Source organism: Neltuma alba, unplaced genomic scaffold (genome assembly GCF_004799145.2).
Source record: "Neltuma alba isolate B1F8T4 unplaced genomic scaffold, ASM479914v2 tig00003057_pilon, whole genome shotgun sequence".
In the NCBI taxonomy this organism is placed as follows: Eukaryota; Viridiplantae; Streptophyta; class Magnoliopsida; order Fabales; family Fabaceae; genus Neltuma; species Neltuma alba.
This window is the reverse complement of record NW_021633125.1, coordinates 122,814-139,394: the sequence shown is the minus strand read 5'-3', so window position 1 is coordinate 139,394 and position 16,581 is coordinate 122,814. Positions and strand designations below refer to the sequence as shown.

At 36.8% G+C, this 16,581-nt stretch overlaps 1 protein-coding gene and 1 pseudogene across 4 annotated transcripts; both read right to left on the bottom strand.

Annotated features, from left to right (window-relative positions):
• Nucleotides 1–266: 266 nt before the first annotated feature.
• Nucleotides 267–1,059, bottom strand: LOC114740126 (LOB domain-containing protein 27-like; annotated as a pseudogene).
• A 1,039-nt stretch (nucleotides 1,060–2,098) lies between these two features.
• On the bottom strand, nucleotides 2,099–11,635 carry LOC114740118 (uncharacterized). 4 transcript variants are annotated; one of them, XM_028928249.1, is made up of 16 exons: nucleotides 11,424–11,635; nucleotides 8,615–11,319; nucleotides 8,403–8,531; nucleotides 8,133–8,321; nucleotides 8,010–8,056; nucleotides 7,615–7,909; nucleotides 7,289–7,436; nucleotides 6,995–7,204; nucleotides 6,001–6,105; nucleotides 5,005–5,201; nucleotides 4,702–4,917; nucleotides 4,305–4,580; nucleotides 4,042–4,189; nucleotides 3,818–3,951; nucleotides 3,038–3,124; nucleotides 2,099–2,960 (listed from the first exon to the last, which is right to left on the bottom strand). In XM_028928249.1, the coding sequence occupies exons 2-16, from the start codon at nucleotides 11,252–11,254 to the stop codon at nucleotides 2,874–2,876; spliced, it is 4,908 nt and encodes a 1,635-aa protein (XP_028784082.1). In that variant the 5' UTR covers nucleotides 11,255–11,319; nucleotides 11,424–11,635; the 3' UTR covers nucleotides 2,099–2,873. The 4 variants fall into 4 exon arrangements, with proteins under 4 accessions (XP_028784082.1, XP_028784081.1, XP_028784083.1 ...); XM_028928248.1 differs by having other exon boundaries at nucleotides 8,615–11,305; XM_028928250.1 differs by lacking the exon at nucleotides 11,424–11,635 and having other exon boundaries at nucleotides 6,995–7,201; nucleotides 8,615–11,254.
• Nucleotides 11,636–16,581: the final 4,946 nt, after the last annotated feature.

The following is a 16,581-nucleotide window of genomic DNA, read 5'->3' as shown; positions in this document are numbered from 1 at the left end:
TAACTAACAATAGAAAGCTTACCAAGAAAAATGAAACCCCGAAGGAAAAGGAGAAAGAAACCTTAATATACATACTTTCTCTTTGTTGGGAGAAAAAAGATTGGCTCAATTCATCGATCCTCAGTGCACTTTCTCGTATCTTTCAAACATTTTTCTGAACCGCAGGCACATTTACACATTCGTTACGGTCTGATCCCTGATTGATAATCATGCAAGTAAAAAAGGAAAAAAAAAAAAAAAAAAAGGTACCTTTCCTCATAAGCCTCCTAAGAATAATTATAAGATTGCCTACCATCGATTACATCAAAAAAGTGGACCCATTTCATCGTAATATTCTCCGACAACTTTTTGTTGCATGTCCATTGGCTGCGAGGCACCCAACTCCAACTGGGAGTGCATGGCCATGGCCATGGAATCGCCATCATCATCTTGGCAGGGAAGCTGCTGGACCCACAAGCTATTTGGTGTAACAACATGATCCTTAGATTCCACGTCCATGGAGTTGTAACCCACATTACTATTACTGTTGCAGTAAGAATGTTGATCGGAAACTGCAGGCAAAGCAACCTCTGAATTATATGTCTCTAGGTTTATCGAAGGACTATGGTTGAAGAGTGGTAGTGCATAATTATTACGGGGTGTCATCCCCAACTCTAACCGCGAAGTGACATCATCAACCGTTAAAGATGAAGAACCTTGGTGCTGCAAAGAATGTTGTCTGTAAATCTCTAGTTGCTGATGAACAGCACGAAGCTCTTCTTCAACGTACCATATTTGGTAACTAAGCCTGCAAATCTCTTCCCAGCAGCCATGAACAGGGTATTTATCTCTGTAATTAGCTTGGCAAATGATGGAGTCCATGGCTATTTTCTTCTGGCTGGGATCTAAGTTCTTCAATATCTTCTCGATATTGCTGACTCCAAATAGCTTGTGGACATTCTGAAACGCTTTGGGTTGGTCGGCGGGGAAGTAAGGAGCGAGGACGCATTCTGGGGTACACTTTCTTCTCTGAAATTTGCAAGCAGCGCAGGCCTGCTTTGTGCCACCTTTAAGGGTCATTTTGTCTCACAACCAAGTCAAATGCTGAGACTCCTCTGCGTGATGATGAACTGATTTCCGCGATGATGAAGGCGAGAAGCAATGCATGGAGGAGAGATATTGGTAAATGGAAAAAACTGTAAGGAGGGGGGAGAGAGAGGGAGAGGGAAGTGGGTGCATTTTGATCAGAGGTGGATGGGTTAGTAGGCGAATGTGGTGGGTATGGAGAGACTGAGTAGAAGGAAGGATGAGAGAGAGAGGCGAATTGCTCGGAATTGGGTGAGAGAACCGTCAGGGACACTTGTTATGAATGTGGGGATTCCTTAATCCTAGGTTGTGGGGCTGCCTCATGCTCATAACTACTCCAACTTCATTTTTTTATTTATTGTGGAAAATTTGTCACCCGTTTTCGTGCGCGTGTCGTAATTTGATTTGGGAGGTAGGTCGTTTGTGTTGGAAAATTTAGTCAACAGATTTATTTCGTGGGGTAAATTTTGCTCAGGACTTCCGTTTTATTTTTTTTTTTTTGAAAAAAAAAATTAAAAGGAACTGCCTCCTCTTTCTGGTTGGGGGAAGAAGTTGGCCAATTGGTCTACATCTATTGGCCGGGTTATTAAAAAAGGAAGTATTTGTGATGCAACTCTTTGTAGATGTGATACTATCTTTGGTATTTAATATAAGATCTTAATTTTTATTTTAATCTTAAATATAAAACTTTAATTTACTTTACCTTTATACTTATTTATTTTTTTCCTAAGATAGTACTTTTAATATGAATAGTTCTGACTAATAAACTTGATTAATAAATATATTGTAGAAAAAATAACACTTGTTTATTACAAACAACTAACTTAATTTATTTTTTTAATCTACTCAAATTAGTCAATTAAGGATAGAAGATAATATTAATTAATGGTTTGCAAATCAGAGAAAGCGAACCGGATCGGGTCAGCTCAGAATATCCAACGGTATGGCGGGAAAGATGCATCATTAATACAACGATAAAGCTAACAAGCTTGCTTATGCAGAATACAAATCCACCAAACCACCGGGACCCGCAAAAAAAAAAAAGAATTTCAATGAAACGAGGAAGCGACTGCTCGGTTCACAGCTGCACAAACAAAACCCCGTACATATCATAATTCAAATAGAATATAGATCAGGAAACTACACTCTTTTTAGCTGCAACAAGATGACATTTCCTCAAAAAAATATGTAATTGTTTGTAAGCTATACAGATGCTCTCTAAAATCACCTTGGTTTGTTTGTGGGGAGGTAGGGAGGATAAGGGAAAAGCCACTGGAAATAAAACATATTCCCCTCCAACTAATATGCATTTTTTTTAATAGCTCCTCCAACAAAATAATTCCTGAAAACAATAGGTCCTCATTTTCACCACAAGATCTTCCCGCGCAGAGCTGGTAACGTCCACATATTTTGGTGCTACGTCCCAAAACAGAGCCTGCTTATTGAATGTAAACGAGAATTGACAATTATGCTCCCAAAATGGACCAATTATGTAAAGTCTCCCTAAGCTCTTCAGCGTCCAAATGCATCCGGTTAGTATAAAAAAATTTTGGTGCACGATTCGTTCAACCCCTCCCCCCTCGAAACCATCCTTCCTACCATATCCAGTATCAAAATTGACCTACGTATGCCAAAATTTGTTGCCTCTGGAGAACCTTGCTATATTATTTGCCCCTGGATACCACTTCTGTCTAAGCAGCAATGCATCCACATGAACAGGGCTTCACACGGAACCAGTTGAGTACCAAACCATGTCACCGTTATTTTCTCCATTACCAAAGATGATGTTATCAGTTCCCCCGAGAAAATTAGTTTACATCTTCAAAGAAAAGAACCTGAGGTTGTAGATGCCCTCTTTCACACATTGCAAGAACATCAAGCCACCCACCAATTATCTGTAGAATAATGAAAGATTGTAAACACAAGGGAAAAACTTAAGAAATGAATCTTCCACTTCAAAGATTCAACTTACCTTGACTGTCTTATCATCATACATAATCCATTGCTCATGTTCATGGCTATAAGCAAAGCAATGATAGTGTTGCCCATAGTAGCATACCTAGAAATTTGTAAAAACATTTCGGCAAATAAGTCATTCAGAATATTTGAATTGCACAGGATCATTGATACACATCCATTCAAAACAGCATCCTGTAATACTGAGTAAAAAGGTGGGCATGCGAATGAGACATCACTTTACCCACAAACTGAATAATGGTACTCCCGATCTATATAAAATTGGAAGGACAGGATGGAAGCCACTCATCCTTCCCATCTTCCTTAATAAAATATAGATATGACCATACGAGTATAATACTCGTTTGCAAATTATCAAGTAGATACATGAGGAACTCATTTTGTTTGGTATAGTCTTGTGTTGCATTTAAAAAAAAATAAACAACACAATAATAGAGAGGGGGGGAGTTTTGAGTGGCTAAAATTATTTCCAGGTCAGCGTTCTCCTCCTCCTAGTACAAACACTAGAGGTCTAGATCCTGATTAAACAGAAAATTGTAAATTATGCCCATTTTCAAAAAACCTTTTTACTAAAAAAATTTATTCTTAAAATGCTTAAATTGCATATTTATTCCCAAAGAGAGCTAAACTTTCTATCTTACAAGCACACGAGCACAGAAGGGGGGGGGGGAGATGTTAGTATAACTATAAACACCATCTCAAACTATGATCACTCAAATGCTCAACATTGAACCTTAGCCTTAAAAAGATAAATAAATAAATAAAAGCCCCTTACCACGGAAACCAAGCTATGAATGCTTTTTGGGTCTAACCCACGATAAAGAACACTGACGTCCATCTTGGTGCTCAGCGTTGCCAAAGTTGCTTTAATATCATCAGCACTCTCGCATGTATTTTGCCAACCTAGAACTGTATATACCAAACATAAATAAGATAAAAGGCCCAAGAAGGCACAGCAAATGGAAAACAACGAACATTCCAAAGAAACATCCGAGCTACCAGTTGTGAAAACATGAGGTGGTTTTGAAAGAAAATGATGGATGTAATTTAGCTTGCCACAGCCGCCAGCTTCTGGATCACAAGCTAACTGATGATTCATCTCCACTACATTCAAAAGCTCATCAAAGGAGCTTTCACTACACATTACCTGCAGAATATGGAAGGGGATCCAGCTAAGGTCTTAACAAGCATAATTGTGAACTCATGTTTCCACCAGAATGAAAGAGGGAGAAAACATAAAGTAATTGGAGGTCCAAAGATACCTTCATGGTCCGAAGGGAGTTGGCATTTATATTATGGAAGAAGGAAGTATACTTCAGATGCCTGGACTCAAGACCACAGTGATGGCAGTTCATCCGTTCAAAAATATCCATTCCAAAGAGTGAATGTGCTATACAACTACTGTTTGCACAATCCCAAGATCCCATGGAGTTGCTTTCCACTGATTCTGTATCAGAAACACTTGAACCACGAGTAAATGATCGGTGAAGGCAGTCAAATACCACTGCCAGTACTTCAGAAGCATCATTCATCTGAGCCTGTGGAAAGTCAGCATATAAATCACATTGCTCGCGCAAGAAATACATTATGTCTTTTACGTCATGCTCAACCACTAGGAATTTTAGGGCAAGAGATACAATCATATCTTGGTGGTGTTACCTCCTGAAAGAAGTTACTATCTGGACATAGATTGCTTAGAGCTATTCTCAGAGAAGTAGGGGCTACAGCTTCTCCCCTGCAATCCTTTGACGCAATTCCCATGGCAGCGAAGATATCATACAATGCACACACAACGCAAGGATTACCCACATGATCATGCTCTGATCTTGATCTGCTAAGAAACTCCTCACGAAAACGTTGCAAATGCCACAAAGACTGAGCTCAAAACAAAGAAAGTTTTAGACAATAAAATATATCATGCATTTAAGAAATTATCACAAGTTGAAGAAATTGACGACCTACTTGTATTATAACATTGAGAAAGCAATTATATTCACCCACTTCATTCTTCAACCCGGCACCAAGCAAACTACCTCCATTGACATTCTCAGTTGTGTTCTCCTCCAGTGGAGCACCAAAATTATCTACTTGCGAAGAAGCTCTATCTGGCGTTCTCAATCTAGAATCTGGAGGCAATTTTTGAAGAGCTTGATATGTGTCTGAATAGGCAGTACCTCAAACAAGGTCAGAGAGCCATCAAATTTTCCATAATAATTCAAAGAGAGAAAGCCAGAAAATTTTCCTCAGGTAGGTGATGTAATATTATGCAAACACGTTTGCCCAATCATAGAAAGCTAAACAGTAATCTAGGCTAGGTCCATCAATAGCCCCATAAGAAATTATGGCGATATTAGAAACTGAACAAATTAAAGGACATGTAAGGGACCTAGGTTTCCCAGAAAGTAGTCTTTAACTCTCATTTTCAATTAAGGGCAATTGCAATCCCACAACATTTAGCCCTTCACCCCTACCACAGGCAATGGGTCCCTCAAGCATTTTAAGCACGCTATCACTGAAAGTGAATGATATTTTATCCCATGTGACAAAAGCAGCTAGTTTTATCAACTACAGATGATATGAAAATCCAACTATCAAATCATGGAGAAAGTTGGACTTGGAGTCCAACGGAAGTGCAAATAATTGTTCAGATTCATCAAAGATGTACAACTTACAATTATAACCGTATATAGCAGACACGCTAACCAAATTGAAACATATAATGCCCCAATTACTCAGGTCGGACCAAAGATTAGTAGAATACAAGTGAAGCCTCTATTCACGTTATACAAAATATGTTGTGTTTGCAACTTGGAGATGGTAAATTAGATCCCGTTCTTCTTATTCCTGAGTTTTACTAGTAAAGAACCAATCATATAGTAATGTTATGCAACATGTATGGGGATACTAATAAAAAATATACATGAAATAGCAGCAGCAGCATGTCACATAAAATCATACCCAGACTTTGGCGTACAGCTATTTTTAGGTCAGCTTGGAACCTTTCCTCCTCATCATGCTCCACTTGCAACTCTTTCAGAGTCATTGATTCATTGTCTCCTTGCACTGATGACAAAGCACTAACACTTAGTTTCCATATGGCAGATAATATTTTCAATAGATGCCTTCTTTAGGCATATTGACGGAGTTTTCACAGCCAAAACAACAGCAGGAGTAATGCGACTAAATATAATGGCAATCTAATCTGATTCTAGATCTAATTTAGCAGTACAATGGACGCAGGACACATTCACATCAAGAATTAGAAAAGGAAGATCAAGTTGTTTCAATATCAGGGTTTTCCAGTAATTGTGGACAATCAACTAATTATAATGTATCAAAGATCTAATTAACTCACAAAAGGGTGAGAGGATTGGAAGGATGTTTCTGAAGTTACTTCAAGACTTTCCACTTTGTTACATTAGAAACCCATAATGTGTGTGTGTGTTGATTGTTGAGGATGCAAATAGGGCCTTAGCCTTCCTCCTTTAAGCCCAAAGGAGTGCTTGAATAGCGAGTTGCAATGCTATCAGTTCTAGCTTGGTTTTCCTCCTAAACCGATCAAATTCAAAACCGTCTTCCCATAGACAAAATTCTTAGCCACTAAACATCCCTTAAAACCACACCCAGTTGCACACAGATTGCTCTTTCTTAAGATACCACCAATGAACACTAAATCCACAATTTTCCCCCTCAATTCCCATTTTAAATGTTGAATTCAGTCTGCTAAGCCTTAAAGACCCTTCCTGTCGTACAATAAAGAAAGTATGTTTTAAATAAAATATTTTCATTGAATGCTGTTAAGCAACTATGCATCCTCGTGTATTTTCCTGGGTCATTAGGATATAGACCATAAACTAACAATGATGTACATCAACTGCAGACAAACCCAAGATAAAAGGTAACCTAACCAACATATCAGGGACATTAGACCTTGAAAAAGGTTAAAACTAACCGTCGTTAGCATCCTGATTGCTGTGGAATTTAACATGCTCTCTTAAATGGTTATCAGCATGTGCACCAACATTCTCTTTATCCGATGAGACAGCCTCAAACTTTCCATCAGCCAACCTGGAAGCATTTCTATGGCGTTTACCCTTTTTCCCTGTACGCGGCTCAGCCAAGTGAAAACCATTCTCAGGAACTACTTTGTTAGACAGATCTGCTGAAGAAAGAAGCACATGATGAGGACCTTGGACAAGAAAAGCAAATACTGCAAGTTACAAGATCTTAGAAAAAGAGTACCAACCTTGCCTAATATTTGATGGGTCCATATGATGAATCGTTTGATTCACTGAATCAAGTAAAGATTTGTTTGGAACTGCAGAACCATTTGATGTGGCAATAAGCACACCATCTAAATTGCGAGGGTAAGCATTCTCATTTGCTAACTGCTCCTGAGAAAAAGTTAAAAGTTCAGAGGCATAATTCCTGTAAGACCTAATTCGCATCTAAAAATTTCACTAGGTTGGATATTCGCTTTCCAATTCTCAAATGCAACAGTAACTTAATAACTGCAAGCCAGAAATTCTACCCCCTGCCAGGTATAGGAGAAACTCAAGCAAGAGAACATACCAGCATGGGCGGTCTTTCTAGGCCATCAGCAACGGCCTTTAATTGACAATCCAGAACTTTGTCAGCCGGCTTCTCCAAATATGTCCCAGAGGATTTTTTTTGTTGCTCAGCAAGGTGCTTCAGTTTAGCCTCATTTTCTATTCGACGTTGTAACTCCAAAGTTTCTTCAAGTTTTTTTTCCTCTTCTTCTAACTCAATTTTACGTCTAACTTCCTCTTCCTGTTGTTCCAAGTCAACACTAATCGTAGAAACAGGAATGGAATCATGGTCCTTATCACGCTCAAGGGAATAGGAACTGCAGCAGAAGCACATCAAAGGCATTTATAAAAGTTGCTATGTCTCTCAAAAATAGCTAAGATGATCACAGGAAGATAAATATGGAAAAATATACTAACTCGGGAGTAGTGGTGTCAACATTGTGCGGCTCATGACCATATGTAGCCTGCAAGACAGACAATAGTTGGTTGTCATGGACAGTGACCCAGTATGCAGACAAATTTCATCACTCATAACCATACCTTCAAATCCCTTGTTTTTCTGTTTTCTTTATTTTTCTTCTTATCTTTTGTTTTCTCCATATGTTTCGCACTATCACTTCCCCCTTTAGAGCCCCTCTTTGAATCAAGAGCAAGCTCAGCCAAAAATGCTTCTCGTGCTGCATCAGACTTCTCCGTTGCGTCTTTCTCAGCCAAATCTTCCAAACGTGCCTGAAAAGAGTATAATAACAATAAAGCTGGCAAACTGAAATGTGAAGCACCAGCACGTGTTTCAAAAGTTGGAATACAAACCCTTAGGTGCGACTTCACTAGAGGAAGTAATATTGCACGATAATCAAAAGCAGAAACAGGCTCAAGCTTCAGTTCCAACTGCTGCATCTCTGTAACATTTCTCATGATCCGTGCATCAATTTTGCTAAGCTGCATGATAAATTAAGTAAGAACACTAATGAGGTCATTGTCTATGTTAACCTAGTAAAACTAACTAGAGTAAACAAACTAACCTCCACAGATAGGTTTTCCTTCAGTTTCTGAATGGCTATTTCTATGTAGCTATCCATTTGATGCAAATAGTCTTTCATTCTCCATTCATCATCTTCACCAGATTCCACGTCACATACACCAGTATAGTTTTCCTCATAACCAAATTGATTAACATTCATTGCCTCTGCTTCTTGCAGAACATTTGTTATGGCATCCAACTCAAATCTATTGCCAACATACATGACATCATTTTCACTCTCAATGAGCTCTTCTCTCCGCTTTCTCAAAACAGATCCATAGCTTTGCTGAACAAATTTGGTGAAATTTTCCCTCTTCTTACCTTCTTCTAGGCAAAGGTCCTCTACAACCTGCAGTGCTTCCTCATAATTCATTCGCTCACATTTCTTCTCAGAAAGGCTCTGTAGGTGATAAAACTCCTTCTCAAGAGTCTGGACAAGTTCCATTCCTTGACATCTTTTATCTTCTTTTGTTCTCATCCACAAAGTCAATTGATCCCCACAAGATGAACCTGAAAATATCCAAGATAGGAAAGGATCGGTGTGTGAAGCAACATCATTAGAGGTCGGGGTAGTCACATCATCCAATGCAGCACTCTTAGTAGCACTAGGAGTGATTTCTGCAGGCACTAAACATTCATCTAGAAGAAGGCATGATGCATCTCCATTGAGAACAATCTTCTCTTTAATCTCGGGAATTTGATTTGAATTGTGTAAATCATCCATGGGACTAATACTTTTATCAACATATCTGCCCAAACCACAAGCATGAGACAGCTCCTGCAAAAATTTGAGAATTTTCTTGAGTTGTGGGGCTCCCAAAAAGCATATGCACGTTGGTGATTGGTCTAAACCATGGTTCAAAAGCTGAGATCCAGCAGCAAGTCCCTGTATCTCATCCATGGTAAACTGTATGACCTTGCCAAGATGACTAGCAGCAAGATATTTGTGTCTAATAAGCATATCAAGTACTGCATGAATTTTCTCAAGAAGCTTTGCACGCTCAGAGTCATCTGACAATGGCCAACCATCAGAATGGGAATATGCTACAGACCGTTCAACTTCAACACCATCTGCAATACCAGTTTCCTCAGATTTATAACAGTTACTTCTATCTGGTGTACAGCTACCAAGGTCATGTCCCCTTTTAGGCAAAAAATAATTAGAGTCTTTAAAGCAATCATGGTGCTCCTCGATATGATCCACATAGGAATCCTCAGGAAATGAAAAATCATCACATTTTGCTTGACTTTCAAGCATTTTCACAGCAGCACATGCATCTAGAGGTTTCCAAGAACACTTAGATATCAACTCAATCCATTCGTTGTCAACATTTTGAGGCAAAAGTCTTTGCATTTTAGGTAAAAGATTCCCCATGTGTTCCTGCACAACATGCTGCATGTGAGACTCCGAATCTGAAAACTTCTCACCACAGCGGCAGCAAAGCCAAAATCTCCATGTTTTGTTGGCCTCAGCATACGACAAAGCTTCTGCTACAATGTCATTCAGCAAAGCATCCTTTGAAGACCCAAAGTGAGATTTGAGATCACATACCCTAATCCTAAGGAACTCCCTCTTCAAATCAATACTCATCAAATTCCAATATAAACGAACCCAATCTCTCCTTTCAGATGTAGAGCCAGCTTTTCGGACATGACCATGCTTCCGCCTCTCACTGATCCTCTGCCCAGATCCTGAAGATGAATCCACTGTCCTGCCATCCCTCTCCCCTTGGTTCTGGGATTGGGGTGACTCTGACTTTTGCTGCAATAGCCTTGCAGCAGCAACTCGAACTTCAATTTCTTTTCTTCTCTCATCGGGAGTCTTGGTCACCTTTTTTATCTCATTTGGCCTTCTAGTTTGAACCAACCTCGCCTCCATTGGGTCCTCTGTTGCCCTCCGTATTGGAATCAAACGGAATTTCTCCTCCCCATTACCCAGATTTTTCATCCACGTTGATAAGGAAGCTATGTTTGACTTCTGAATTAGCTGCCGCAACTCATTCTGGACATGAGCTATACGGGCGTCAGGGGTTGATATTTTCTGCTGGCTCTCATCCTGCAAGCTCTCCTTTGCAGGATCAATTGGATTTGGAATCCCGAGTGCCCTTTCACACTCCTTCACCACCTGCTCGTATTCGGTCGAATCATTTGCTGCCTCGTATAACAAATTTGCATAAAAATGGGCAAACTCAACAGAACTGGGCGATAGCTCAACGGCTCTTCGCGCAGACTCAATTGCATTCTTCAAATGTCTTTGCTTCGCACTTGGGTCATCAATAATTGAGGCCACTTTGACACATACGGTACCCTGAACTCGATGAATCAAGGCAGAGTAAGCGGAGCCGTCATGTCTGGAGCATGACTCCTTCATAAGCCTCAGTGCCTTAGTGTGATTACCACGTCTGAGCGCATTGAGGGCCCGTTCACATTCAAGCTTGATTGTGGAGTAAACCGAAGGCTCGGGTTGAGGAGACAGCTCGATCTTGGTCGCGCTTTGAATAGTGTCATTAGAACTCATGCACAGCTCTGACTCGGCTGAAGTAGGGCCATTGGCGGCTCCGCCGATGGCAGATTGTGTCACCGGAGAAGCCGCCACAGATTGTTTGGAACGTGGGGCAGGGTTTCGCTTTTTATGCCCCATCAATTGAGTTCATGTATATATCCAATCTACCCGCATCAATACGGACAAAACCTGCGCGTGTAGGTCTCTCGAGAAATAAAAAGAAGGCAGAAAGATCTCAGACGAAGAAAGGGCATAGAAAGAAGACAGAAATTTCAGACAGAGAAAGTAGATGGAGGAAGACGCTTACTGGGGACTGTAGGAAGAGGCCTGAGGGGGCAGGAGATTGATTGGAATCAAATGCAATAGGAGAATTAAAAGGAAGAGGAAGTTCCTGCCGGTGCCGGCGACTAAGAATGATCGGCGGGAAAATCTAAGATGGTAGTGGAAACTAGAAACTCTGGCTAGCCTGTCTGGCTCTGCATACATCCACCTACCCACGCCGGAGGGGAGGAGGGCCTGAGATTTGATGGACAAAGAATTTTGATTGGGAAATTAACTATTTATATCGGGTCTAATTATTAGTTTAATTATTAGTTTCATGTGATTTCTCAGATACGTATTTCTTTCGGTTAAAAATAATAGTAAGTCCAGTATTTAATATAAAAACTAGTTTAATTTTTATTTTGGTTTTAAAAATAAAATTTTAATTTATTTTGTTTTTTATATTTATTTATTTTAAATTAATTCTTATAATAATAATAATTCTAACTAATACACTTAATTAGTAAGAATAATTTAAGAAATACAATACTTATTTTTTACAAATAACTAATTTGATTAGTTTTCTTAATCTACTCAAATAATCAATCCTTATATTAAGGATAAGAGGTATTATATTACATGTTTCTACTTATTGGCGCAAGATATATATACTTTTTGTTTTTCACTTTCTATTAATTGTTTTTAGTTATTGCTTATTGTTTTGAGCGAATGACAATGAGGTCCCAAATAAGAAAAACAAGTAAAAAACAAGTCCCAATCTCTCAAAGGTTGTCATTCTCACTATATGACTTGTCATTATAGGCTGTTGAGGTTGTTGTTGAGACTTTTTAATAATTATTTCTTTTTTGTGGGATTTTATTATAATTTCTCCTGTTATTTTTTACTTTTTTAGGTGATTATCAGTATATGTAATGTTTTTCTCCCAACCATTTCACTTATATGTAATGTACGCTATATGCGATGTACGGAAACAAATATAGTCTTTTAAAAAATGCTTGCACTGACCGGTATATCTCTGTGTTTATGAATAAATAATTATTTAATCCAGATATTTTCAGCTTAATTACGATTCAACTTCTAGCGAGCTTAACTTGTCAAATTCGTTCCATTATAAGTTTCAAGTATTTAATACAATGCTTGTAATGCTTTTAGAATATCATCTGATCATTTAAATATTAAGTCGTAATTGGATCATAAAATATACAGACTAGTTGGTAACATGACCAAAATTTAACGGACTCTTATTAAGTTAAGCTTCAAGGATTGAATTGTAATAAAGTCAAGCCCAAAACACAAATAAATAAGGTAATTATTTTTTTAATTAATTTTTTTGGTACAAAAAATTTTTGGTGAATTGAGTATCAGGGCTTCACCAGAGCCAAAGCATACATTTAGGCTCAGAGAGTGTTTACAGAAATACTTACAAATCACCTACTAACAAAATTCTTATATTAGAAATGGATTTTGAATTCATGACTTTATGAGTTAGAAGTCGAATCCTTATTAATTTGATTAACTCTTTGTTTTTTTATAATTTTATGTCCACACACATTTTAAACGCCCCACACACCCCGATTCCAGGTTTTTTGTCCAAACCCTGCAGCCTAATCGGGGCCATTATTGACCACAAATATTCTAGAATATCTTATTGGGCTAACTCTTTCTTTCCCTTTTTTCCCCTTCTGCACCAATAGGGACTGAATCGACCTTGCGTTGCCTGGCTGGGCTGGTTTGGTCGAGTTGTTTTGTTTGTGTATGTGCTCTCATAGGAGAATTTTTTTTTAAAAAAAAATTGCAATTAGGTCCCAGGAATTAAATACAAAAAGGTCTTTTAAAATCATGAAATTATTTTGAAGTCTCAATAAACTTTTTTGTAATAAATTTTATTTGATTAATTGCCAAATTACCCTTCTTTTTTCTTTTTAAATTTGTATTGACAACTGAAAGAACAGTGGTTGCCAATTTAAAGTGCAAAGATTGACAAATATCGCGGCTGGTTTGACAACACATTTTATCAGCATATCAGAAAATGTAATACATGAGTTGTCAAACAAGTTGTGATAATTGTCAATCATTGCACCTTAAGTTGTCAACTACTGCTCTTTCGGTTGTCAATGCAAACTTAAAAAAGAAGAAGGGTAATTTGATAATTAAACAAATAAAATTTATTTAAAAAAAAGTTAGGACTTCAGAATAATTTCACAATTTCAATGAACCTTTTTTATTTAATTTTCTTGAGTAGGACCTAATTACAATTCTCCCTTTCTTTTTTTCCCGAGTAAACATCAGCATGCTATATGTAAGTGTGAGATAAGCATGAATTTTATCTATTTATAATTTTTAAAAAGATAAAATATATATTTTATCTTTTAATTTTACAAAAAGTTTCAATTTAAGAATTTAGTCTCTTAACTTTAAAAAATATATTTTTAGTATTTTAACCATAAAACTATTAGGAAAATACCAAATGCTAATATAATAATTTTAATTTTTAAAACTATCATTATTGTCAAAAAATTTAACGTCAACAATTTTAAAATTAAAAAACTAAAAATATATATTTTTGAAGTTTTATTTGGTAAAAGACCAGAGGTACAATTTGACCATTATAAAATGTTGAAACTTTTGTTTTTCTCACTGGTGAAACAAAGGAGAAACACCTTTTTTATGGATTTTCTTTTTTGCAGAATCCCTGTCTAATTGGGGCCTAAGAGAGCTTTTTCACTGTGCTCCATGATTGCAGTGGACTGACCTATTAGGCCCGGTTTGAGGGCCCAATACGGAATGTGTATATTTGGGCACCATTCTTTGAAAACAGATGTCTCTCACGGCGACGAGGCCCCAGGAAGAACAAAACGTTGTTCGGTTAATTAAAAAGGGAAAAAATATACTTTACCACAAAAAAAAAAAAAAATAAAGAAATGGAGATATATCGGCAAAGACTATATTTCCAGGCACATTGCATTGCATTTGATGATGTTTTTTTTTTTTCCCTTCGACATTGGATGATCATATTATAGGGTATCATATTATATTTTTAATGACATTACTAATAATAAAACAACCATTTTTAAAAGATAAAAATTTTAATTGAATTTATTAAATTACCAGACTTGGCGGGTAGTCATTTCAATGCTAACATTTTAATTTAATTCTACAGATCTTAATCAGTCAATTCAATCAGTTTTCAAATAAAGAAAGATTCCACGTTAAATTTCAAGCCTGAGTGATCCCAAAAATTAACCTTACTCTTGGTGTTATTTACTATGTGCATTCAACACTTATTCAATTTTTTTAATGTGAGCTGTTTTTTTTAATGAGAATTCAAATTTTAGTTCATTACCAAACTGAACTCTGCACTATTTATTTCTAAAGTTTAGGTATTTATGCTTTTTCATAAATTGGATTTTCATAGAAAGAGACTTTTTTCATAGCTTAAAATATTTTTAAATCATTTTGAGCTTAAAACTAATCTCTGTCAAATCGAAAGTGTTAAAATTAAAGACCTCTCAACAAATATGCTTCTCAAAATTTGAACTTATGTTTTTCTCTTTATAAAAGTAAGACTATTTACCATCACAGATAACAACTTATTAATAAGAAGAGATTAGTTGTATTTTTTTTTTTGTCTTCGCAATAGCCTGTATATGGCCAATCCTTTTTTTTTTGGGGGGGGGGGTGGGGGATTCTCAAATAGCAAAGAGTGAGAACCCAGCCATGGACTACGTGAAAGAGAAGGGAGGCTAGCCTGATTTGGAAGGCGAGGTTCATGGAGAAAACCAGCTAGTTCAGAGGGAGCGAGAAGAGAAAAGTGGTCCGTTTTTGCAAAGTCCTCAATCATCATTCAACGCAATCATGGCAGTAACGTGTAGTTTACACTTTTACAATTTTTAGATGGAATAAAAAATGTAAGAGATAATATCGGAACAGGGGCAAGAAGATTAGTCGATCTGGGAGAGCATGCAGAAGATTGGTCGATCTGGGAGAGCATGTGGTTTGATGCATGCAAGACAACAACTTCAATTCCACCAATAATTCCTCTTCACAAAGTCTTTTTTTTTTAAAAAAAAAAAGACTTTTGCTTTGTAGGAAATAAATATATAAAAAAAATTTGCTTCCCAAAAATACAAAAATATAATTATGATTCTAAATAAAAGATTCATTTTTGTAGTGTAAAATTTAAAAAAATGTTTTTGTTTTGTAAGAAACCAAACTATAGTTTTAAAAGTTATTCTACAATATGAAAGTAAATACTACCTAATTATAAAACATTATTTATAATTTGCAAACAAAGTCTTATAATTAAGACTGGAAGTAATATGTGAGAAGATTTTTGTCTCCGTTTATGTTAAAGCACTTTTTAGAAGTATTTTTTGCACATTCCAAACACTCTTTTTAGAATTGGATGAAGTAATTAGTTTAAGAAATTTCAAATATCCCTTAAAATAAGCTTTGTTCCTCGCTGATAGTGCATAAATTGACTCACACATAGACACATATATAACATTAAGATGTAAACTTGTCTCATAAGTTTTCACTCAAAAGTACTAAATACCTGAAATTTTAAAATCGTAATAATATTATTCCATATTGTGAAGAGATTAATGCTGACCATTAATATTTTTAATGGTATGGGACACATTGCTATGATTTTAAATCTTCAGGGTGAGTTTATACTCCAAAAAATCTTGTGTTCAATGCTCTTTAGTGAAATTTTTTAGACAAATTTTCACTTTAACTCTGTACATGTAAAGTGACTTAATATAATATATATGCATATATCATTGTGTGAACGTTTAACTAAATATCCATATTGCCTAGAAAGGGAATACAAACTTTTCAGGAAAAAAAAAAAAAAGCACAATATCTGTGCCAAATTTCCACCTACCTAACCCGTTGGGTTCATGAAGATTGACGAGAATAAGAAAATCACTTTCCCTGAACTTGCAGGATTCAAATATTCAGGCCAAACAAAACCCCGTCAATTAAAATATTTAAGAAATAAAAAAACACAAATAAAGAAAATGCGTAAATCCAGTGCATAACTTGTTCTTTGCGTTGAAGGAAGGGTGGGTTTGGACTTCGGGGATGACGAAGATTATACAAAGCCAACAGCTTGCAGGTTTTTTTTTTTTGGGGTAACCTTTGAGTGAAGAAAAGGTTGATATATATTCCAAACTCAG